The sequence below is a fragment of the Choloepus didactylus genome, chromosome 8, assembly GCF_015220235.1.
Source record: "Choloepus didactylus isolate mChoDid1 chromosome 8, mChoDid1.pri, whole genome shotgun sequence".
NCBI lineage: Eukaryota > Metazoa > Chordata > Mammalia > Pilosa > Megalonychidae > Choloepus > Choloepus didactylus.
The window spans coordinates 29,685,358-29,712,638 of NC_051314.1; the positions used below are offsets into that span (position 1 = coordinate 29,685,358).

The 27,281-nt window shown below is 34.7% G+C and overlaps 1 protein-coding gene across 17 annotated transcripts in view; it reads left to right on the forward strand.

The window, feature by feature from the left end:
- ANKS1B (ankyrin repeat and sterile alpha motif domain containing 1B) overlaps positions 1-27,281 on the forward strand; it is a 1,210,519-nt gene that overhangs the window by 146,962 nt on the left and 1,036,276 nt on the right. For all 17 annotated transcript variants that reach the window (XM_037845547.1, XM_037845538.1, XM_037845540.1 and 14 more), the window contains exon 2: positions 16,252-16,332. In XM_037845547.1, coding sequence (XP_037701475.1) covers positions 16,252-16,332 — 81 coding nt within the window. The remainder of the gene's footprint in view (positions 1-16,251; positions 16,333-27,281) is intronic.

Here is a 27,281-nt window from a genome sequence, read left to right on the forward strand (position 1 = left end):
TAGATGAAATGGATATATTTTTAGAACCATGTAAACTACCTACAATGGCTCAAGAAGAAATAGAAGATCTGAATAAACCAATTACTTGTATAGAGATTGAATCAGTAATCCAAAATCTCCCAACAAAGAAAAGTGCAGGACCAGATGGCTTCACGGGGGAATTCTACCAAATGTTCCAAGAAGACTTAACTCCAATTCTGCTCAAACTCTTCCAAAAATTGAAGAGGAGGGAACATTTCTTAATTCATTCTTCAAGGCCAATATCACCCTCATACCGAAGCCTGATAAAGATACCACAAGAAAAGAAAACTATAGATCAATATCTCTTATGAAAATTGACACAGAAATACTCAACATAATACTAGTAAACCAAATCCAACAGCATATTAAAAAAATTGTAAGCTATGATCAAGTGGGATTTATCCCTGATATGCAAGGTTGGTTCAATATAAGAAAATCAATTTATGTAAAAATCAAACACCGCATTAACACAATGAAGATAAAAAAACACAGTTTTCTCAATTGAGGGAGAAAAGGCATCTGACAAAATCCAGCACCGCTTTTTGATAAACGTACTTAGAACGCTAGGAATAGAAGGAAACTTCCTCCATTTGATAAAGGGCATAGCCAACATCGTACTTAATGGTGAAAGACTGAAAACGTTTCCTCTAAGATTAGAAACAAGACAAGGGCCCATTGTCACCACTGTTATCCAGCTAGTACTGGTTGTTCTTGCCAGAGCAATTGAGCAAGAAAAAGAAATAAAAGGCATAATGATTTGGAAAGAAGAAGTAAAACTTTACCCATTTTTAGATAACATGATCCTATATGCAGAAAATCCTGAAAAATCCACAACAAAGCTCCTAGAGCTAAAAATGAATTCAGCAAAATGGTGGGTTACAAATTTAACATCCCAAATTAAGTAGTGTTTCTATATACAAATAATGAACAGTTGGAAGAAGAAATGCCAAAACATGGATGCAACCCATGTGTCCATCAACTGATGAATAGATAAATAAAATGTTACATATACATATATTGGAATATTATTCAGCTGTAAGAAGTAATGAGGTCCTCATACATGTGACTACATGATTGAACCTTGAAGACATCATGTTAAGTGAAATAATCCAGACACAAAAGCGCAGATAATGTATGACCTCACTGATTTGAAACAATTAGAATAAGCAAACTCATAGAATCAGAATCTAGAATATAGGTTACCGGGGGATTGTGAAAGGTTAGGGAATGGGAAGTTAAGGCTTAAAATGTGCAGGGTTCCATTTGGAATGACAGAAATGTTTTGTTAATGGATGGTGTTGATAGTAGCACAATATTGTAAGCATAATTAACAGCTCAGAGATAGATATCTGAATGGATTAAAATGGGAAATTTTAGATTGTATATAAGGTAACAATAAAAATTTTTAAAAATCTATGGAACTGCACTATATAACCTGTGAATCCAAAGGTAAACCATGGACTATACCTTCATAGTATAATTATAAAAATGTGCTATCATAAATTGTAACAAATGTACCACACCAATGCAAGGTGTTAATAATAAGGTGGTGTATGGGAATCCTGTATTTTATATTTGATTGTTCTGTAACTCTACAACTTCTCTAATAAAGAAAAAAAGTATATACACCATAGCATTATATTTTCCTCCATGAATGTAAAAATGGTTCATATCAGGATTAAATTAAATATGTTAATGTACTAAGTGGGAGTGTGAGTATATGATTATCTTGAAAATTATCCTAAATGAATTTAATAAACCATTAGGGCCTTTCTGGATAAAAACTCTTCCTACAGAAATAATGATGATTACCATGTGTCAGGTGCTGTGGTAGGAGTTTAAACGGAGTATCTACTTTAATCTTTACAAAAACTCTGTGAGGGAGTATTACTAGAATATTCATTTTATAGATGAGGAAACTGAGCCAAGTGTGGTTATGTAATTTTCCTGACATCATACAGTTAGCGATGGAACCGGCAATTGAACCCGGGAAGTTTGATTCCTGAGTATGTGCTGTTATCGATTATGCTACTGTGCCTCTTTACTGGGGGAACAAAAATGTCCTTAATATGGTGAAAGGGTGTCCATTAAGAATACAACAGCAAACATCCTACTAAAAGGTGAAACGCCACTAGGCATGCCACTAAATTCATCAACAAGACAAGAATTATCCCCTCATTATTTTATTGATTCTAGGCAATGTAGTTGTGTAATAAAAAAAAATGGAATGACTGTTGTAAAGGAGATAAATTGTCATTACATCTAGAAAATCCAAGAGAACTCCTTTTGCAAACTTACTCAAATTATTAAATGGTAACTTATCCTTCCAGTTGCTCAGGACAAAAATTGTATAATGATTCTTGTTTTCTCTCCTTTTCTTGCACTTCACAGTCTTTCAGCAAGTCCTGTTTGCTTTGCCTTCAAAACAGATCCATTATGTAAGCATTTCTCCCCACTCCCCCGCTACCCCTTTCTTCTAAGCTGTAATCACCTTTTTCTTGAAATACTCTAGTAGTCTCCTAACTGATCTCCCTGCTTCTACCGTTACCCCCTTTAGATTGTTCTTAACAGAGTAGCAAAATGATCTTTTTGAAATGTAAGTCAGATCATGCCATTTCTTTGTTCACAATCCTTCAATGACTTTCCACAACAGTGCACTGTGCTCGGTGTGGTCTGCCTGCTCGTCTCTGACCTGCTCCCACTGCTCTCTTCTCATGCTGTCCCGGCCACCCGGCTCTTTGCCATTCCTTAGCGTGCTAAGCTCATCTGTGTCTTTGGGCTTTGCCTTGGTCGTTCTCTCTGCCCAAATGCTCTTCCTCCACTCCCCTGCCCAAGTTACCTTTATCATAGGTGACTTCCCTTCATAAAATAGCTGTCTCTGCCCCTTACTTTTCTTCATATCACTTGTTGCCTCACGTATTGTATATCCATTTGTTTACTGTTTGTTTCCTCACATCACAATGTAAGGAAGTGCAGGACGTTATGTCTTTCGTCTGCCCTCCCTCTGCTGGCTCCCTGCCCTGCCAACGGCTGTGTCCTCAGTGACCTGAACAGTGACAGCAGTGCCTGCTCATAGTAGGTACTCAGGAAAATTTTTTTTTTTTTTTGATGAATGAATGAATGAAACCTCAGCTTTCTTAGCTTGCAGCACTAAAGGATGTGAAAAATAAGATTTCATCCAAAATAGTTATGAGGAACTAAATTACCTAAGGTTTAAAATTACAAGGCAGCAGGTAATGATTAAGCACATGTGTGATTTGAATCCCTGCTCCACCATCTACTGGATTTGTAACCCTGAGGAAGTTTCTTTACTTTCTTATACCTCAGTTATTTAATCTGAAAAGTGGAATAATTGATGGGGTTGCTATGAGGATTTAATGAGTTAATATTTAAAATACCTTTAGAATAGCAACTGGCCCATAGTTCCCACTATATGTGCTTGTTGAAGAAAATAAATGAAATGTATGGTTGAGTTCCAAAAAGAAAGAATAAATGGTAAGACTGATAATAAATAATGTCTAGTAAATACTTCCTATGGATCAGGTATTTAATGTTTACATGCCTTTCTACTTAAATCTTCTCACAATATAATGAGGTAATTATTGTGATTATCCTCAGATTTTACATAAACTCAGGTTTAGAGAAGTGAAGTAATGTGTCTAAGATTGTTATCAAAGTTATGGAGATGGAAACCAGACTCAGATGGAAAGACACAGAATTGCAAAGATCTCATTTCCCCCTAATTTTCATGGTAGGCTAGCAGCAATAAATTTAAAGACAAGCAGATTTGATTTAAGGAACATTTAAGGCAAGGCAAAGTACACCAAAAACTTAGTTAAAAGATGAGGTAGGAGAAATATTTGTAACATTTATTATAGACAGGGTTAATATATATTAATTTGACGTGAAATAGGTCCTTCAAGTCAGTAAGAATAATGAAAATAAATAAGAATAATGAATAACTCAGAAAAAAATGGGCAAAGAATATTAACAAGCCATTATAGAAGGAAAACAGTTATCCATGAAACATATGAAGTCTTAACTTCGTAATAATCAAAGAAAGGGAAATGGAAACAATGAGATTGAAGTATATGATGGTGGTTAATAATACTGTATTGCCTGTGGAATCTAGCAATCTAGTTTCAAATCTTGACTCCATTGCTTACTAGCTGTGTGATCTTGGATGAATTCCTTTTCTGTCCTCCAGTTTCTCATTTGAAAACTTAGTGGTTATAAAAGCACTGCCTCGTGTGTTTGTTTTGAGGATTGAATAACAATACGTATGACGCATGTAGCATAATGTCTAGCACATAGTCCCCAGTCAATATTTTTTTATGTTCTGTTGCTCATGCTACCTTAGATTCCCAAGTAATTGGAAAGATCCAGGCTTTTCATATTTTTTGAGTGTTATTATAATGAGAACTTGTATTAGTTTCCTATTGCTGCTGTAACAAATTACCACAGATTCAGCAGTTTAATATAACACAATTCTATTATCTTACAGTCCAGGAAGTCAGTAGATCTTGGAGCTAAAATCAAGCGTAAGCATGGCTGTGTTCCTTTCTGAAGGCTCTGGGGGAGAATCAGTTTTCTTGCACTTTCTGGCTTCCAGAGGCTGATTGCCTTCCCTGGCTCATGGTCCCCTTCCATCTCACAGTAGCTGGTTGAGTTTTTCTCATGATGCCATCTCTCTGGTGCTGACTCAGGCCTCCTTCTTCCCCATTTAAAGACGTTGGTGAATTTAATTTTTATTCTTATTATTTTTGTGTGTGTGGTAATGAAAATGTTCAAAAATTAATTTTGGTGATGAACGCACAATTATATAATAGTACTGTGAACAACTGAATGTACGCTTTGGATTACTGCATGGTATGTGACTATATCTCAATAAATATGAATTAAAGAAAAAGAAGCAATACAAATCTTGAATGAATAAAGAACAGGATAGCGGGAAAAAAAATAAAGATGCTGGTGAATACACTGGGCAGTCTTGTATAAGCCAGGGTAAGGTCAGCTGATTTGCAGTTTAATTCCATCTGCAGTCTTAATTCCCCCTTGCTATGTGCATTAGTTTCCTAGTTCTGCTGTAACAAATTACTGCAAACTGGGTGACTTAAAACAACAGAAAAGCGTTCACTCACAGTTCTGGAGGCCAGAAGTCCAAAATCAAGGAGTCTGCAAGGATGTGCTCCCTCTGAAGTCTGAAGAACCCTTCCTGCCTCTTAATGCTTCTGGTGGATGCTGGCAATCCTTGGCTTTCCTTGGCTCTTACTTGCCTCACTCCAATCTGTGCCCCCGCCTTCACACGGCTTTCTTTTCTGTGAGTGTGTCTGTGACTGAAACTCCCTCTCTTTTTTCTTATATTCATTGTATCTAGTCATTGTATTTAGGCTCTGCCCTAATACAGTTTGACCTCATCTTAACTAATTATATCTACAAAGATCCTGCTTCCAAGTGAGGTTCACATTCTGAGGTTCTGCGTACACATGAATTTTGAAGGGACACTAATCACCCTCCACACCATGTAACAAAACGTATTCCCAGGTTCCAGAGAGTGGGGTGTGGACATCTTTAGGGGTCCTTTATTCTGCCCATGACAGCACCTGGATTTATTGTTACCTGAGAACACAAGGATAGGAAGAACAGTTGTTACTAAAATTAGTGTTAACATAACAAGGAGAGATTAATCTGCATCTTCTTTTTGTTCATCGTCCAGAAATTAGTTTCAGGTGGAGGAGGCACAAGAGAAAATGGGGGAGAGAAATATGTTTTCACTCTTAGCAGTAGTGACAAAGTTGAAAATGGTTTGAAATAGATGCTCTGGTTTCTCTCTCCTGTTTTCTTGACTTTAAGGTTCTCTGCATGGTTACAAATTCCTCCTCATATTCTGAAATGCTGTTTTGTGGCATTTATTGTATATATTGTAGAGAGCTTAAAAGTTGTGTGATTATAACTCAAGCAGTTATTTCTGCTCACAGTCAACTAATTCTGGTTGCTGCATGAATAGATGTTATTAAGAGTTGCATCAAGCAATTCAAGATGAATGTTATGTATTAGAAAAAGTTTGGTTAGTATAATTTTGGCCACAGCACTCCCGAATGTACTGCCTTTTGTCATGTAGTGCATTACAGTCCTTGCTATAACTACATACTAGATCTATTTTTTTTTGTTCAAAAGGTAAGAAATCTTCAAGAAATTTTCTTTGACCCATCAAATAGGCATTTATTTACCACAAAGCCAATGTTTATAGTTATTTTTAGAAAACACTTTATATTATCAGAGTTAACTCAAGTTTTCTTTTTTTTTTTTCCTGGAAATAATTATGTAGACCTGACCTGTGCTGTGCAGTACAGTAGCCGCTGTCCACATGAGACTATTGAGCACTTGGAATGTGGCTAGCCCCAACTGAGATATGCTATGCATATGAAATAAACACAGATATTGAAAACAGTACAAAAAAGGAATGTAAATCATTTCAGTATTTTTAATGTTGATTGCATGTTGAACTGATGATACTTTGGATATATTAGGTTAAATAAAGTACATTAAAATTAATTTCACCTTTTCCTTTTTACCTTTTTTAATGTGGCTGCTGGAAAATTTAAGTTGACATGTGGCTTGTGTTATATTTCTACTGAACCACGCTTATATAGATCCATGTGTTATATTTCTACTGAACCACGCTTATATAGATCCATTTGGCCCATATGGGGCATTTCTAGCCCATGATGATAAAGTTATATCATCACTATGGAGAGGAGAACCTAATTTACAATACTCAGTAGCATGTGCCTGTGGCCAGTTCATCCAAAGTGGAAGGAAACTATTATGATAAAAATTGAAACGAGGAGGGACTTTGTTTTACATTGCTTTGAATTGTTGTCTGAACTGTCAGAAGACTGTTCCTACTTACTCTGACCCTGCCTAGAGCATCAGATGCACATTCTGTATGAACTTTCAAATCTGGAGCTCTGGAGTGATCTCATACAACTCAAAAGCATTTCCAAGTGTCAAGAGTCAGATAAGGGTCAAGAAAAGCTGAAACTGTCTTATGTTATTCCTGATGGATTTTCCTCATAGATTGATGAAGGGTATAACAATGATCAATTTGTGGAGTAGTTGTACCTAAATTTTATTTGCTATACTTGTGAATATTGGCTAAAGAAACTCAGGCTTCCAGTTTATTTAGGAATAATCATCTTTGATATGTGAAAGCTCAGGGGACAAAATATTCTGACTAGTGAATGTCCTGATTACATGAAAGTTCAGAAACAAACCTATTTTGCTTATATTTGTTCTAAATATACTAATCCAATTTGTTACATTAGCACTGATAGTATTACAAAGGAAATTACATCTTTGGTAACTGAAGATTTCATATTGCCCCAGAGCATTCATTCTGAGCAAGAATTCTTTTTTTTTTTTTTAAATTGAGATATATTCACATACCATGCAGTCATATAAAACAAATCGTACATTTGATTGTTCACAGTACCATTACATAGTTGTGCAAATAATTCTTATATACAGAATTTAAAATACTGACAAGTAGGTATAGAAAGAAAATTGAGTATATATTAGACTAAGAACAAGGATCTATAAATTGCCTTTTTTGAATAAATATGCAATAAGAGTTTTAAACTTTTTCAGTATATTTTTCTCTTTCCCTTAAATGTGCCTAGAAACTTGCTTTTTTCAAAACAGGCTTAAGTTAATCAAAGTTTGAATATAGGTACTCCTTGAAATTTGATGAATATATTTGAGAAAAATGAGGAATGGAGTGTAAAAAGTTGGAATGAAACAGATTGTTAGCTCAAAGCTTGAATTTTTAAACATCAGGATTTATTTTTTAAATTGGATTTTCAATTTGAGGGTTGGGGATAGCTTATTTATAGTATTTCAAATGCGTGTGGATGTTATTATGGGTATGTGGATATGTGCCTAGAGGCTCTGCCAATAGGCACAGTATAATTTATTTATGTATATGCTAAATTTCTATTCTAAGCCTCATTGTTTAAGAAAAAGGTATGTCTGCATCCATTCTGTTTAGAGAAGGAGACATGCATTGGAGATGTTTTTCATGCTCCTATTATAATTAATTCAATTTTTTTTTTTTTTTTTTGGTAATGGGGAACTGAGATGGCATAGGTAAATGAAATCTATAGCCCCCAAATCTTAATTTAGTTATAAATGTCAGTATCTTCCCCTAGTAAATATTTATAAAACCTAATAACATGCAGGAAATTTAAAAAATATATTTGAGTTAATTTATAGTATCTTCTCATTTCTTTTCCCTCCTTTACTGGAGGTATTCCCAAGCAGCCTAGTGTTTGCTGCTGTTTTAACTGAAACTTGACTTTCCCCAAAAGGCACCACTGCCCTTGCAGTTCTCTTTGGTGGTGATAGCTCATCATCCATGCGTTTTGTTCATGGTGGAAATTCAGTCATTCTCTTGCTCTTATCCTATCCATATAGATACAATCTCCCATAGATTTTATCATGTCTTTTGACGTTCCTCCCTCCTTTATATCTATTACTATATTTCCATTAGTTCAGATTTCTGTTTCTCACCTGAACTGTTAAAATAGACTACTTACCTGACTCCCTGCCACTTTTCTGTTCACTTGTTCACCTTCCAGCTGTCATGAAAGTCGCCATTCTAAAACACTGAGCTGATCATGTCATAAAAGTACTTAATATTCTTCTGATAAGCCTCTAGTAGCAAGTTGCCTACAGAATAAATTCCAAACTTTTTGACATATTATAAGGCTCTTCGTAATATGGTGCATGCCCACCTTTTCTCCCCTCATATTTTATTGTCTTTAGTTTTTCCTTAAAGACATTTTTCTGGCTTGCTAAGGCTGCCGTTATGCAAAATACCAGAAATGGGTTTATTTGGTTACAGATGTACAGTTCTTCAGCCATAAAATGTCAACAAGAGGATACCGTCAGTGAAGAATGGCCTGTAGCGTCCCAAACACCTCTGTCCACTGGGAAGGCACGTGGCTGGTGTCTGCTGGTCCCGGGTTGTGTTTCAGTTCCTCTTTCAGCTCCTGTGTGTGTCAATTAGCTTAGCATCTCCAAACTTCTGTCCGCAACTCCAGGCATCTCTGAGCATCAGCTTTCAATGGCCGTCTTCAAAATGTTTCTCTCAGCTGCTCTTGGGCATTTTGTCCTCTCAGCTTCTCTGGAGCAAACTCTGGGCTAGCATCTCAAAGCATCAGGAAGCATTTAGGCCTTGGCTTAGCACATCCTGGGGCATTTTCATCTCTCTGCTCTCTGTGCAAGCTCCCTTTAAAGGACTACAGTAAACTAATCAAGACCTGCCCTGAATGGGCGGGGTCAAATCTCCATGGAAGCATTGAATCGAGTGGTCACATCCTAATCAAAAAGATTAGTCAATCTGCTTCGAGAAGATTGCATTGAAGAATAGGGCTTTTTTTCTGAGAGACATTATGTAAACAAACCGGCACAGGCATACGTGGTAATTGTAACTATTCAGATATTTCAGATGTGAATTATCTGTTTGCAAGTATTTTTCTATGTGAACACAATATTTCTTGTCTGTACAATGGGAATGATAATAGTATCTGTCATAGTTGTGTGGATACAAATGAGTTAATACTTGTAAAGTATTCAGGTTATTACCTTTCATATACACGCACAATCTTCTGCGGTTTGCTATTTTTACTTAAAATGTTTTGGTTAACTTTCAAGGTCAAACATATAGATCAAACATACTTATGTTAATAGTTGTATAATATTCCATAGTGTGGATTAATCCTAATTAATTTTTCACTTTTTGATGAACATTCATCGGCTTTCCCTTTTATACTATTAACATTTTACATGAAGTATTTTTGTGTGTATAGTGTTCTTATTAATACTTTTATTTCATAGGCATAAATTCCAAAAAAGTGGAATTCCTGGGTAAATGAAATGTTGTTAGATGCTGCCATGTTACTTTCCAAAAATGTTGTAGCAATTCACACTTCACGGTCAGCCATTTTGCACTTTTGCCTCTATTGTTTATCAGTTGTTTCTTTTAAGATTTGTACTTATCTGATGGTAAAATAATAGACCACCCCTTTTTTATTTTGTGCTTGTCTTCTGAAATGTTTATTAGCCTGTCACATTTCTTATTCTGTGAATTGCCATTCACATCCTTTGCTTATTTCCTCTTTTGTTGTGTTTTTTTTTTTTTTTTTAAATAAAGGACCTGCTATCCAGCTGTATGTTGTAAACTTTTATGTTACCAGTTTTTACAGAGGTTTTTTTGGTTTGTTTTTGTTTTGTTTTATTTTAAGGGATTGCAGTGGTCATGGATATTTTAAATGTTCCCTCCAACGTATTGTTAGGGTTCTGACTCTGTATGTATTGGCTTTTCCATTTAGAAGTTAAATTTTTTTATAAAGCCTAATATGCCAGTCTTTGCCTTTATGGATTCTGGGTATTCACTCATTTAAGAAAGTTTTCCCCACTCCAAAGTTATACAATGGATTTTTGAAAGAAAATCCTTAAGGAGCTGGCATACTAGGTTAGCTAGAGCCAGTTTCAGGATCTGAGATTAGAGGAAATAGTTAAGCAGTATGTAAACCCATTCTGATTTAGCCACTGGGAGTGTACTGGGAAGGAGAGGGCCATTGTGTGAAACCACAAAGAAATGCATCATGTCTAGGAGCCCTGACTGTGCTGTTGGTGGGCTTTCTCCTCCCAGAGAGGTGGACATAAGCTAAAAGAACTGATCAGTAGAAGCTCAAGCCATTATCTCTGGGGCCTGTTATGAGCTAGAGAAAGAAAGGGCAGGCATTTTTTGCTAGATAGGAAGAAAGATAAGTACCAAGATCTGGAGGCAGGCAGTGATAGAAAGCTAGCTGATGAGAGTGAACAAGATAATTATTCTAAGGGGCATGGATATCAAACTAGTTACACATTTTTCACTATTATGAGTCACATTGTGATAAATAATCATAGCTAAATGTTTGTGCAAACTCTAAATTACTTCCTTAAGATAATTCTTCTTAAGTGGAATTGGTTTGCACACTCTTCTTGCTTTCCAGAAAATTTGTATCAATTTACATTTTCACCACCAGTTTATTATATTGCCTTTTTCTCTGCATCCCATCCATCACTGGATATTACTGACTTCTTTACCAATTTGATAAAAATATATAGTAGTATGTATTTTTTCTCTTTCTCTAATTGCCAGTGAGATTGACATGTTTTCATATATGTATTCACCATTTGTGTTTGGCACAGTAAATATGTATTGGGCACCTACATATATACCAGGCACTGATCTAGAATGATGGAACTTCCAATTTCAAGGGGAAATAGACAATAAACAGATGAATACATAATATAATGTTGAATGCAGATAAGTCTCATAACCACAGAATGATAATTGTTTGCTATTTTTGATTGAGTAGTCAAAGAGAGGCCCTCCAAAGAGGTGACATTTGAGCAGAAAAATAGGTCCTACCTAGGGAAAAAGCTTTGTCGGCAGAGAGAATAACAAACGCAGAAGTGATAAGTTGAGCATATACTTGTGTTTTATAGGAACATTTAACAATAAGACCTGTGTGGTTGGCATGGAATAAGTGAGAAGAAAGTGGGAAATGAGGTCTGAGAAGAAGCCAAGAACAGATTAGGTGGGAATTTAATTTTGCTAAATGGTGTGAAGTAGGGAATTGAATTTTTTTCCTCTCAAATAATTAAAAAATATTTTTTCAGCAAAATTTATTGAATAATAAACAATTATTGGGTATTTACTGTGCTATAGTCACTATACACAGTACTTATATTGTAATTGTGGTTTTTTTTTTAAATTATATTGCAAGTTCTTTGGAGGGAGACACTGTATCTTATTGATTTTTGTGTTTCTTGGACCTGTCATACTTTCTTGCAGATAGTAAGAGCTTGGCTAGTGTATGTTAATAATTGAAGCTTGCTGATTGAAATGGAAGTAATGGTTGTGAATAATTTCTCTTCATTCTAGGTAACCTTAATAGTGAAGCATTGATAGTATTACTAGAGTTGAAAGAGGAAAGATTTAAATTAAGAGAATAGCACTGGATCCAAGTTTTAGGAATTTTGTTTACCTGTTTAATTGAAATTTGAAAGACTGTGTCATACTTATTTTTTTTTATTTCTTTAATTTTTTATTTTTAATCAAGGTTACATGACACTTTTAGTTTGAAAATTAATGTCCTTCAGTTCTGGGAATTTTTTTTATAAATATCTATTTTATTGTGTTCTTTCCTGGTTTCTCTTTTCTCATTATAGAACCATTGTTATTCTTTGTGGGGACTGCTGGATGGGTGCTGTACTTTTCTTATATTTTCTCTATTTTTCATATCTTTACCTTTTTTGTTTCCTGGGATTTTCCCTCAACTTTTTTTTTATCCTTCTATTGAGTTTTAAACTTCTGCTACCATCACAATTTTAGTGTGGGGAATTCAGGAGCTCTTTTTTATCTCTAAATTTTCTTGAATGCATTGTCTTTTCTTAGTTTAAGAACATATTAATAATACCATTTGTGAAAATTTCTGTTTCCTGCATAATCCAAAATTCTTCTTTAGTTTGTTTCTAAAATTTTTGTTCATTTTGACCTCTTTTATATTAGAGATTTTCCTCAGATGAACTGGTAATCCTTGGTCATCTGTTCATATTTGAGAATGGAAGTTTTCAAAAGCTTTGGAAGTTGAGTTCATGATGTTGGACTTTGTCAATTGTAGGTGTGCTGGATCCGATTTATATCAGATTGTGAGATTTAGTTGTTAGTTTCTACACACAAAAAAGATTGCTGAAATATTGATTGTATTGCATTGAATCTAAAGATCAATTTGTGGAAAACTGGTAGATCAATGTTGAGTGTTCTGATTCATGAATATGGTATGTCTCACCATTAATTTTTGTCCCCTTTCATTTATCTCAGCAATATTTTGTGGTTGATAGTGTATAGGCTTGCACATCTTTTGTGAAATTTATTCCTAAGTATTTTACAATTGTCATGCTACTATAAATGGTATTGTTTTTAAACTCCATTTTCTGTATGCTAGCAAAGAAGAATCAGAAAATGGAAATACAAAATATTGTTTTCAATTTTCTCAAAGGGTTTTTATAGAATGGGTATTATTTCTTCCTTAAATGTTTGGTAGAATTCCCCAGTGAAACTGCTGAGCCCAGAGTATTTTCTTTCCTTCCTTCCTTCCTCTCTTCCTCCCTTCCTTTTTTTTTGTTTTTTTTTTTTTTTGTTAAGGGAGGGAGATGTTTTTAACTACAAATTCAAATTCAATGTCCTTAATAGACATAGGGCTATATAGATTATCTGTTTCTTCTTGAATGAGTTTTGGTAGTTTGTGTCTTTCAAAAAAATTTTCCATTTCATTTAAGTTTTCTAATTTATTGTATAAAATTATTCATACTTTTGCTATCTTTTTAATATTTGTAGAATATGTAATGATATTACCTCTCATTGCTATTATTGATAATCTGTGTCTTTTATTTTCCTTAACAGTTTGGCTAGAGGCCTATTTATTTTGTAGAAATTTTTAAAGAAGTGGCTTTTGGTGTCATTGATTTTTCTCTACTGTCATGCTGTTTTCTGTTTCATTGATTTCTGTTCTGATCTGTATTATTTCCTTTCTTTTGCTATTTGGAGTTCTTTTTGCTCTTCTTTTTCTATTTCTTATGGTGGAAGCTGAAGTAATCAATTTGGGACCTATCTTCTGATCTAATATTGTCATTTCATGCTATAAATTTCCCTTTAGGCATTGCTTTAGGTACATCTCAAAATTTTGGTGTGCTGTGTTTTCTTTCTCTTCAGTTCAAAATAATTTCTGATTTCCTTTTTGATATCTTCTGTGACTTATATGTTATTTAGTTTTCAATATTTAGGGGTTTCCAGATACCTTTCTATTATTGATTTCTAATTTAATTCCATTGTAGTGAGAGAACATATTTTGTATGATTTGAATTATTTTAAATTTATTGAGACTTGTTTTATGGCTCACAATATGATGTATCTTGGTAAATGTCTTGTGTTCACTTGAAAATAATGTATATTCTGCTATTATAGGGTGTAGTGTTCTGTTAATACTGAGTAGCTTAAGTTGCTGATAGTATTTTTCATATCTTGTATATTCTTACTGATTTTATGTCTACTTGTTCTTTAATTATTGAGCGAGAGGGGTTGAAATATGCAAGTTTGATTGTTGATATGTCTACTTAGATTTTGCAGTTCTAATTTTTTCTTCATATATTTTGAAGTTCTATTTTTAGATGCAAAAAATTATTATATTGTTAAGTGCTCTTGATAAGTTGATGCATTTATTATTTTGAAATGACTTTTCCTTATCCCTTGTAATATTATTTGCTCTGAAATCTAGTTTGTCCAATATTACATAGTCATTTAACTTTCTTTTGAGTAGTATTAACATGGCATATATTGTTTCATCTTTTTACTTTTAATCTATTTATGTCTCTATATTTAAAGGGGGTTTCTTGTAGTGAGAATATAGTCGGTTCAGCCTTTGAAAGAAGGTTTCACTTTGCTTCATGTACAAATTTGCCACTGAGTTGTTATTCTAATGGCCTTCCTGTTATAGGTTCTGATATCTGCCACTCCCATGGTTTTATCTTCTATTTAATACTTTGTTCTAACAATTTGCTCAAATGTGTTCTAACACATTAGTACATGTTGGTACTATGTTCTAGACTGCACTAAGAATTTATAGATATTGACTCATTTGATCCTCACAACAGCACTGTAAGGCAGTACTATTATCATCTCCATTTTACAGATGAGGAATTTAAGTTCAGAGAGGTTAAATATATCACCTAGGGCTATACCTCCAGCAAGTAATGAAGCCAAATTTTGAACTCAAGCAGTCTAAATTGAGAGTCATGCTTTTAATTATTGTGTATTTATATAACCTTCTGGAAATCCCTTACATCTATGTAAATATGCCAGATACTTAAACTTCAATGTCTCCAAACCTGATGTCATTGTTTCCACTTCATCTGAAGTCATTTTCCACTTCATCTGTACTGTGTGCCCAGCAAATTTGCCCCTCTTCTCCATTTTCCATCTTAAGGCCATCATCTTCCTTCCAGTCATTGAACCTTGAAATCTGAGTCATTCTAGACCCCTACTTTCTTTTCCTCTCCCTTCCTCCATTTAGTCCCTGTGCCTTATTGAGTCTTCCTTTTAATTAACTCTTGACTCAGTGCATTCTACTGATTTTCATTGTCCTACTTACTTCGAGCATGTGGTGATCTCTTAGCTGGAATTAGCTAGTTACTCTCTTCTCAGAGATCCCAGTATATTCCCTGTACCTCAATTATCTTCTTTTTTGTTCTTGTAAAGGACCTGGATTTAGGATTTTGTGCTCTCAGTGCCTAGCTTCATATGTGAAATAAATTGGTATACAATACAAATTTTGTAAATACATGAATTAGTTTACCTTTGGATATTAGCTTGGATAGCTTTAATATCATCATAAACATCAGATAAAGTCATTTTTGGTCAACTTTTGGGAAAGTGTCTTTCAATGTCTGATTTTTCCAAACTAAAAATAGTTTCTTTAATTGTAGTGATGAAGGATAAAAATTGACTCTTTTATACAGTTACATGTCATCTCCAGAATATGTAGTGTAGTAAAATCAACAATAACTGCAAAATTGTTGGAATCATCTTTCAGTTTATAACAGTCCAAATCATCAATTACACTTTTAAGGTTGAATTATCAATTAAATTTTGTTGGTAGCAATAGAACAGCAAGAAGAGTTTACATTCTTCCTGTAGTGCAAAAATATCTTATAACTTCAAAGCATTGCCATCTCAGAATGTGTTAAAAGGGAAGGAACGAGTCTCATAAATCCTTATTCTTTGGTGTAGAATATAGTAGCTGAATGTGAATTGCTTCCAATATATAAATAATAATAGGAAGTAATAGGGAGTTTTGGGATCCAAACTTTAATGTATGTCCATGGGCATACATTAACTATTAATTTCTGAAGGTAGTTACATTCCCTACCAAATTCCCTTGATCTGATAAATGAGGTTATTATTCTGAGAGGAATGCGTGAAAGATGACAGTCATTTTCTACATGGCTTAAATTTTCATATGCAACATGCTGCTGACTGCGGCACTATCAGGCTTCTTTTTGTTTGTCAAAGCACGATTCTGCTCAACCATTAACTGTGCGCTTGTGCTTTATTTGCAGCATCTGGCGAGGCCCCAATGTGAACTGCACAGACAGTTCGGGTTACACTGCTTTACACCATGCAGCCTTAAATGGACATAAGTAAGTGCCAATTATTTGGACTGGTATCCTTGTGTATTTAGTTACCTGTGATGAAGTTATTTACTTCTGACGATATCTGTCTCATGTCACCATGAGTCCAGTGGGTTTAGATGAATCTGAAGAGGCACCAGGTGGCAGCACTGACCAGTTAAGCTCGGTAGAAAGGTTGCAGAGGATAGTTGTGTGTGGGTATAAACTGAGTCTTGCTTGAAAAGAGTCAAATACCTTGCAGGGAGCATGGAGGAAGTGACAGAACTGTGTTAGTCATGTGTAGCTTTGGGGAGAGAATGGGATGAAACCACTTGGTAACAACCCCCTCCCTTTTTTAGTGTGTCCCTATTTTCATCCAACTTGGTATGTTCACTAGAAGTGAAATCTTATTAGATTTCTGCTGTTATAAGCCATGGGCACTTATACTGACCTCTTCAAAATCATTCAAATTTAGCTAAAATGCTTTCTTTTTGTCATCCATGATGATCTTTCTGCTTTTAAACTTCTCACTCTAAATAGTTGTTAACTGTGGAATTATCTTTCAAGGAATATGATAGTGCTCAAGAGTGAAAGAATGTGTCACCAAACTAGTACTTTATTTCCCGTGTTTCAGCTAGGTATGATTTAGTGACAGAGCCTCAGTGTGACGAATCCCATGAATGATTCAGATGTTATGTCCTCCCCCACCAGCAGAAAAATGCCCCTCCTCATGTATCTCTCAATATAAGTGCTTTTCCTTTGCTTGAGTGATCCAAGTTAGTCTTCCTTATTTGAAAGGGGGAGATAGAAAGAATTCCTTCCATTAAATTTCACTTCAGTTTTATTGTTGGGGTAATTACTACTTTAAAAATGCTAGTTGCCTTTTGTTTTCCGACCTCACTTTTCTTTTATTCTGTAAATTGAGACATAAGGGATTTAGTGATATTTTGATCACATTTTATGACTGTAAAGCTCTCACTGCAAGAAATTTGTTTTTATTGTCATTATTTATTGCCATGGCATTTTTTTCTTGAAGTATACTGCAAAAACCCAACAATATCATTCTGTTTGGAGAATCATCCTAATTACATAAGATATTATGAACTTTATGTTTTGTTGTTTGGATTCTTAGTATCAGAATTTTCTAATTCCATTTCTCTTTTTTTTAATTCAATTTTATTGAGATACATTCACATACCATGCAGTCATACAAAGCATACATTCAGCTGTTCATGGTACCATTATCTAGTTGTGTGTTCATCACCAAAATTAATTTTTGAACATTTTCATTACCACTTACACAAAAATAAGAAGAATAAAAATTAAAGTGAAAAAGAACAATTAAAGTAGAAAAGAACACTGGGTGCCTTTTTTTTTTGCCCCCATTTTTCTACTCATTCATCCATACACTGGACAAAGGGGAGTGTGGTCCATATGGCTTTCCCAGTCCCGTTGTCACCTCTCATAAGCTACATTTTTATACAATCATCTTCAGGATTCAAGGGTTCTGGGTTGTAGTTGATAGTTTCAGGTATTTACTGCTAGCTATTCCAATTCATTAGAACCTAGAAAGTGTGTCTGTATTGTGCGTAAGAGTGCCCACCAGAGTGACCTCTCGGCTCCTTTTGGAATCTCTCTGCCACTGAAGCTTATTTCGTTTCCTTTCACATCTCCCTTTTGGTCAAGAAGATGTTCTCCACCCCATGATTCCGGGTCTAGATTCCTCCCTGGGAGTCATATTCCATATTGTCAGGGAGATTCACTCCCCTTGGTGTCAGATCCCACGTAGTGGGGAGGGCAGTGATTTCACCTGCCACGTTGTCTTAGCTAGAGAGAGAGAGGCCACATCTGAGCAACAAAGAGGCACTCAGGAGGAGACTCTTAGGCACAATCTTACTCAGGCCTAGTCTCTCCTTTGCAGCAACAGTCTTCCCAAGGGCAAGTCCTGTGGTAGAGGGCTCAACCCATCAAACCACCAGTCCCCTATGTCTGTGAGCACATCAGCAACTGTCGATAATTACATTTCTTTTGATCTAACTTCTATTCTATACTATATTACCTTATACCATTCAATTTAGAACTATTTATTTGCTAGGTCTTTTGACTGTCTTGTGGAGGAAGAAACTTGTCCAGTTCCCTATCACCTGAATCTTTCAAAGGAGAATAGTATTATTTAATCTTCTTTGAGCGAAGCCAGATTAAATGAGTCCAAGTGTACAATACTGTTGGCTTCTTTGGCTATCTTAACTGTGGATTTAGGGTTGTACTATATTTCTTAGTTCCAATGGGGAAGATAAACTCTATCAAATTTAATGGGCAGAACATCTTGGGCCTGACCTGTTGAGCTATACTACTTTTCTTGTTTCTCAGATTGGCATTGTAAGCACTTCTAGAATAATGTTGTCCAGAATTGATTAACGTTCTTTTATATTCTGCCCTGGTTTTCAGTGAAGCATTTCCCTGTTGCCCATGCATAATTTTCAGTTTCTATTGGCAATGTAAAAAATGAAAATGTTTTAAGTGAATTTAATAGCAGTCATTAAGATTTTCAAAAAGAGACGGAATTTGGTTATATATCCTTTAACATCCCTTTTATTACAGATATTCTCTAAGAATTATGTATCTCTGCTTGCTTTTATTTGAAGGTCTCATTTATCTTTTCTTTTTGACATTGGTAAGATTTCACTCAGTGTCAACATATAGACATTGGAAAAAAGCAATAGGATTCTAATTCTATCTCTGCTAATTGTGTGACCTGGAACAATTTAATTAATCTCTTTAGGCTTCATTCATCTTATTGCATATATTGACTGGATGTTCGCCATTCTTTCTAATTATAACATTTAAGATACACTGTTTTGGTATTATTTGTAGCTCAATTATGTCCTGTGATGCTCAGTTTCAAAATTTGAATTTTCATGTGGATTATGAGTTCCTGATTTTGCATGTCTGAAATTACTCAGAGTTGTTTACAATTAGAGATCATTTATTCTATGTACCTCCCCTCACCTCCTTTATTTCATAGATGGAGAAACATAATGACCACTCAGATATTAGAGTGGGGCTAAGTCTAGAGCCTAAGTAGTCTAGTTCCAATACTCTACATTCTCTCCTATTTGTGGCTGTATGCACAGCGGTTTCTTGAATTCCTACTGACTTTTCTCTTATCACATTATGTATTTCTGGATTGCCTCCCCTTATCATTAAGTAATATGCTCCCTGGGAATACTGACTTTAATGTTTGCTTATGAAAAGATATTTGAAAGAGAAAAAAGTGTCATAGAATATATCTCAGAGGTAGAGAGGGATGGTGTTTTTTTCTTGCCTTTGCTATTCTCACTTAGTGTAGACAATTAATAATTGATTATGTTATATTCTTCCCAAGAAGCCTTAGTATTCAGCACAGAAACCCATCACTTCCTTGTTTGTTGCTGCTGTTGTTGTAGCCATCTGCTCTATATTTTTTCCACAAACATTATGATTTCAAGGCTAAGGTTAATGGTATCATAGGGCTGGAAGTAATGTTACAGGAACATTATTCTTTTGCTTTGAGAACAGGTTTTTTCCCTACCCCAAAAATCTAATCTAAGGCCTTTATACTACTAGTTAAACCTGTTTCCTCTTATTTTTTATGCTTTGTTGAGAGCCTTGTTTATCAATGCTAGTTAATCCATAAATGGAGCAGAATTTTTACCTGAAATAAAGTTTTCATAGTGAGCATTTCCTCTCCACCTAGCCAAATTAGGACACAATAGAAAATGTATTCTATTGGTGATTTCCCACGTCATTTATAATTAAGGATTAGAAAATTATTACCTTCATGTGACAGGGTAAAAAAAAGTTCACTTGAACCAAATCCACTGACAATGATTGCAGATAAATTATTTCAATAAATAGGCTAGAGACCTTGGTTTCTGGGTCTGTTTTTCTTTTTTAAAATATGTAGGTTTTATTGTTTCTCTCATGTGTCTGCTACAAATTTGAATCCCTTAATTCTCTTCTGAATGGCAGTTGGTGTTTCTTCCTTCCCTCTCTCCTCTTTCTTTCCCTCCTTTCCTTTTTTTCTTCCCTCCCTTCTTCTTCCTTATTTCCTTTGTTTTATTCTTTAAACCTTCCTTTCTGACTTCTTTCTTGTCTCCTTTTTTTTAAAAAAAAAAAATCTTATCTTTTCTCTGTAAAGCTTCACTGAACCTGTGTATACATATAATTTTAATTCTCTTTCTCTACTTAGCAAATTGCTCCCTTTTTTTTTAAGTCTTATAAAATTATATTGGGTATATTGTGATTCTTGTATGCTGTTTAGAAAGATGTCAGCACTAAATTGACAATATACTTTGAAATATGCATATTCGTTGATATGTGTGGGATTAAAATTATTTTCTATTCTTGCTTCTTACTCTTTAAATAGTGCTTGAATCTAAGACCCCACTTTCTATAATCCAAATTGTATATAAAATTGGATCTTGAATCCAGATAGTGAGCTCTCTATACTTTTGATTTGCTTTTTCTTAGGCTTTCTAATGAAAGATTCATATAATCTTGTCCATATAGTTACACTTTGAGTAACCTAGAAATAGCTTTGGTTTGATTGCTTCTTTCTGGATAATTATATTAACTGGTTAAAATTTGCCTGTATTCCCTCTGTAATCTGGAAATCTATAAGAGTTAATTGAGTATATAAGGAAGCTTCAGTTAGAAAATGCAAAGTATTGTTCTAAAATCTTTTGACCAGCTCGAAACACATTTGTAACTTTTTTCCCATTAAAGAGAAGTAAAAGCTTCAAGAAAATCTGAAATAAAAAAGGGTTATTGAATTTGACAATTTTCATTAGTTTGCTAATTCTCTACCCATATGAGGATGGTTTACATCTATTTTAGTTCTTTGAACTACTATCAAGTAAGGGAGGATGCAATAAAACAAGAAAAATCTTCAATTACAACTTAATTACAGAGAATCTTGTTGAGGTAAAGGAATTTAAATATTGAATCTTCCCAATTTAATTTTCCTTGGAACACATTTTAAGCTTTTCAAAGACATTTTTTATAATAGTCAGAAGTATGTATTGATCATAAAATGAATGCAAATTAAAGAGTAGCAAAGGTCAATACTTTTAGAATTCCTTATTTTTACATGCACTTACATATATTAGCCTTGGGTTGTAAAATAATACAGTTACTTAAATTGAATTGTTATTAATTGTAATTTGATATTTGGCTTTGCTCCTGTGAAATGGAATTATTCTTCCTGTGATCCCATCAACCGCTTTTCTTATTTAGTATATGCTGGATATAAAAATGTTCCTTTTCCAATATAACATAAAGTTATGTTTGAGAAGTAGGGATTATTTTGCTGCTTGCTGTTCTGCAAACATTGGTCAACAAAATAGCAATATTTCATGACAGATAACCAAGTTCATCCAGCATGTTCATTTGTCAATACCTGTGAATCAGATATAAGACACAATTAAATAAAAAATAATAATACTGAGTTGGTAGGATTCTAGTGTTAAATACTCTTATTTTAGATATTAGAGGAAGTACTTGAAATTTAATTTAATTTAATTTATTTTTTATTTTTATTGAGATTGTTCACATATCATACAACTTTCCAAAGATCCAAAGTATACAATCAATTTGCCCATGATACCATCATACAGCTGTGCATCCATCACTACAGTTAATTTTTTTTTCAATTTTTAGAACATTTTCATTACTCCAGAAAAGAAATAAAGACAAAAAAAGGAAACTCCAATCCTCCGATACCCCAACCACCCCCTTCCATTATTGAGTCACAGTTTTGCTATAGTACGTTTGTCACTATTGATGAAAGAGTGTTAAAATACTACTAACTGTAGTATATAGTTTGCAATAGGTATGTGTTTTTTTCCTATATGCCCCTCTATTATTACCTTCTAGTATAGTGTCATACACTTGTTCTAGTTCATGAGATGGATTTCTAATATTTGTACAGTTAATCAAGGGCACTGTCCAACACAAGATTCACTGTTTTATACATTGCCATCTTTTAAACTCCAGCTTTCCTTCTGGTGATATACATGACTCTGAGCTTCCCCTTTCCACCACCTTCACATACCATTCAGCACTGTTAGTTATTCTCACAAAGTGCTACCGTCACCTCTGTCCATTTCCAAAAGTTTGAGTTCACCCTAGTTGAAATTCTGCTCATAGTAAGCAACCGCTCCCCATTCTTTAGCCTTGTTTTATATCCTGGTAACTTATATTTCATGTCTATGAGTTTACATATTCTAGTTAGTTCATATCAGTGAGGCCCTGCAATATTTGTCCTTATGTGTCTGTCTGATTTCACTCAATATAGTGCCCTAAAGGTTTCTTCATCAACCTATTTTTTTAAGACAGTTTTGTTCATACACCATACATTCTGTCCTAAGTAAACAATTGTTGGTTCCCTGTATAGTCATGTATTTATGTATTTAGCACCATTGCCACTATCTATATAGGGACATCCCCATTTCTTCCACAAAGAAGGAGAGTCAAAGAAGTTAGAGAGACAAAAGAAAAGAGAGAGAGAAAAAAAACATGACAGCTAGAAAGCAACAAAAGGAAAGATAACATTAAACTAAAGTAGAATAAAGAGTCAGACAACATCACCAATGCCAAGAGACCCATACTCTCCCCCTATGCCCCCCCACCCCCCATATCATTTAGCTTTGGTATATTGCCTTTGTTATATTAAAGAAAGCATAATACAATGTTTCTGTTATAGTCTCTAGTTTGCATTGATTGTATTCCCCCATCCCACCCTATTTTTAACACCTTGCAATGCTGACATTCCTTTGTTCTACCACATGTAAAAACATATTTGTACCTTTTATTACACTCGTTGAACACCCTAGGTTTCACTGAGTTATACAGTCCCAGTCTTTATCTTTCTTCTTTCTTTCTGGTGTCCCACATCCTTCTAATCTTCCTCTTTCAACCACACTTATAGTCAACTTTGTTCAGTTTACTTACACTGCTGTGCTACTATCTCCCGAAATTGTTTTCCAAACCTCTCACTTCTGTCTTTTCCTTTCTGTCTGCAATGCTTCCTTTAGTGATTCCTGTACAGCAGGTATCTATTTCACAAACTCTGTCATTGTCTGTCAGAGAATATTTTAAGCTCTCCCTCGTATTTGAAGGACAGTTTTATCAGATATAGGATTCTTGGTTGGGGGTTTTTCTCTTTCAGTATCTTAAATATATCACACCACTTCCTTGTTGCCTCCACGGTTTCTATTGAGAAATCCACACATGGTCTTATCAAGCTTCCTTTGTATGTGATGGATCACTTTTCTTTTGCTGCTTTCAGGATTCTCTATTTATCTTTGACATTTGATAATCTGATTATTAAGTGTCTTGGCATAGGCCTATTCAGATCTCTTCTGTTTGGGGTTTGCTGTGCTTCTTGGATCTGTAATTTTATGTCTTTCATAAGAGATGGGGAATTTTTATTGATTATTTCCTCTATTATTGCTTCTGCCCCTTTTCCCTTCTCTTCTCCTTCTGGGACTCCAATGACACATACATTCCTGCATTTCATTTTGTCCTTAAGTTCCTGGAGATGTTGCTCATATTTTTCCATTCTTTTCTCTATCTGTTCTTTTGTGTGTAGGCTTTCAGGTGCCCTGTTCTCCAGTTCCTGAATGTCTTCTTCTGCCTCTTGAGATCTGCTGTGTATGTCTCCATTGTGTCTATCATCTCTTGTGTTCTGCCTTTCATTTCCATAGATTCTGCCAGTTGTTTTTTTGAACTTTTGATTTCTACCTTCTGTACTCCCAGTCTTTTCATTATACGCTTCATCTCTTTTGCCATATCTTCCCTAAACTTTTTGAATTGATTTAGCATTAGTTGTTTAAATTCCTATATCTTAGTTGAAGTGTAAATTTGTTCCTTTGACTGGGCCATAACTTCATTTTTCTTAGTGTAGGTTGTAGTTTTCTGTTGTTCAGGCATCTGGTTTCCTTGTTTACCCCAATCAGGTTTTCCCAGACCAGAATGGGCTCAGGTCTTGGAAGGAGGGAATAATATCCAGTTTCCCTGAGGGTGTCTTAGAAGATTGATACACCCTATGAGGCCTCAAGTCACTGGGCTTTTCCAAACAGCATGTGGCACCTGTCAACCTGTAGCTCCAGACTGGTGTAAGGAGGTGTGGCCCATGGCTGTTTTCCCCCAGGCTCTGGGGTCTGGTTTTGAATGGAAGACAGGTAGTAGAGCTTGGCACCACCTTCTTCCTCTTAGGGAAAATATACCCCCTATGGAGAGGTAATTTACATTTGAATAGTCTCTCTTCCCGTGCTATCTCCACCCCTGTCTGGGTCAGAATGCTGGGAACTGAAAATGGCTGAGACTTTCTCCACTGAGCCAAAAAAAAAGGGACAGAAAGCCCCCTTCAGGGCCAGTCCATGGCCATCCTCTGGCTCTCCAAGGTCAGTCATCACTAAAAGCCTCTGCTTGTTGGGGATTCATAGCTGGTATTGAGTAGTGCACGTTTGTTAATTAAAACCCCAGTTGGAGCTCAGCTGAGCTATATTCCCTTGCTCGGAGAGAGCTGCTCTCTAGTACCATGAGGCTTTGCAGTTTGGACTGTGAGGAGAAGGGGTTCCTGGCTTGGATCTGCAGGTTTTACTTACAGGTTTTATGCTGCATTCTCAGGCATTCCTCTCAATTCAGGTTGGTATGATGAGTGGACAGTCACATTTGTCCCCCCACAGTTATTCCAGATTATTTACTAGTTGTTCTGATTGTTTATTAGTTGTTCCAGGGGGACAAACGGGCTTCCAGTCCTCTCTGTGCCACCATCTCTCCTTGCTTGTTTTTTGAAATTTAATTTTAATGAACTTGAATGAAAAAGGCCTGTGTAAACATATTACTTTTGATATATGTGGATTACATCGTATGAAAGATTAATGACAGTTTGTGACAGGCACCTTATCTTTCATACATGTGTTTGAATTTCACAATAGAAATCTTGAGTCCCGCCATTTTCAGAAGTCTTAATAAGATGTGAAGCTCAACTTAAATAAAAATAATAGTATTTAGATATTGGTATCTTAGTGTTCACCAAAGGTAATTTCATAAATTTGCAGATTATTGATTCTGATTTACATGTTAGTTGGTGGTAATCTTACCTAATATAAGTGATCAGTAAGTTAGTCAATTTGTAAAATATGCATTTTTTCACTGTGTGATAAATCTTCCTGGTAATAAAGCATGAATGCATAGCACATACATTATTTGAAAATGTCAGCAAAGATTGAGCTGAAGAACAAATGAAATTCTGTGGTTTGAGTGGGAGTAAAAGGAAATAGGATTGATGATCCTAACAGTCTTTTGTCTTTAACCTTTGAAAGAAAATACTTTATAGGAGAAGTTTCAGAATTTGTTTTTGTTTGCTTAGACATTGAGAAGTGAAATTGAAACACTTCTCGCAGTTGTCTTTCTCTGACATGTGAATTTGAATAGGGCTCTGTGGGGATATGCTGAATTCTACTGTTTTGATCCAGATATTTAATTTGACCATGCATGCAAGAAATTTTTCAGATAGACAAGTCACTAGAATTATTCAACTTTGCAACAGCCTGCCTTGAGAATATCTCTTGATTTTATGTAATTTTACCATCATAAAAAGGTTATCATATCTGTTTTTCATTTAATTCACACCACATTAAGATGTAATCTCTAAACTTTTTTTTGAGGTTATTTGATTTGCCGAAGGTAACCAAGTTAGTAAGTTGTAGAGTAGTAAGGGTTGGCACTTTAACTCGATCTTCTGGTTCTATACAGACCCTATACACCAAGTCTAACATGGAAGACAGGTGGGGAAAAGTCTGAGAATTTTCAAGTTCTTAGAAATCTTCAAGTTTCCTTTGATTTTCAGTTTCTGTTTTTCAAAGATGTTTTGTTGGAAGCAGTTTTACTTATGAAGGATTTTATTTTTACTTACTGCAAGTACTAATATTTGCATAGTGTCTTATTATTTGTTGAGTGGCTTTTCTTGTATGATTTCATTTAATTCTCTTAACAATCTTGGGTAGTAGACATTATTATTATCAAGCATCCTCTATAGAAGAGAAAAATGAGGCTAAATAACTTCTCCAAGGCCACAAAGTAGATTTCAGAGCTGGGACTCAAATCCAAATCTCCTAATTTCAGATCTTATAAAGTAACATTGGAGTTTTTAGACAGTGATTATAAAATGAGATTTATTCTTATATCTCTGAAATTTTATCATTAGAAAATTTAGGACTTCTTGGATCTTTCTGAATATTTCTATAACACCTTCTCAGTTCTTTCATCTTGATTTCTTAGCATTTATCATTTATCAAATAAGGTCATTATTTTTAGTTTGTGCTACATTCTGGGCAATGTCTTTTCCCATTTATTTTAGTTTTGTGCTGTATCATTTGTGTTATCTATTTTTTTTTCTGGGCTATCGGAGTTCTAACTCCCTACAACTTTTCTCATTTATTACTTCCATTTAGTGTCTGATTTGATATAATATTTAAATTTAGCCCTTCCTGTTAAATTTACCCTCCCCATTGTAATGTGTTATATATAATAATCAATTTTGAATATGTTGTAATTTTAAGTATGCATGTATATATGTATGTATGTAAGTAGGTATGTATCTGTAATCTGTATATCTGTCTGCCTAGGATTTTGTTTAATGAGTTAATAGAATTTCTTTTTTAAATGCATCCAAATGAAAATTTTTTTTTTGTTTAGAATTACTGTCTTCGATTGTTTGATATAAAGTTCAATATAATATGTGCTAGTAACTATTGATTAATTCCTCCTGAGGTTCAGTATTGCAGTTCATGTTTTTTATTTTGAAAACCTTGTGGGGATTGAGTACAAAATCTTATAGGTAGGATATATTGAAAATGTGTTGGAATTGTGTCAGTGTGGAACTTGTCTTCTTGAATGAATTTCCCTCCTGAAATCATTTCTTAGGTTTG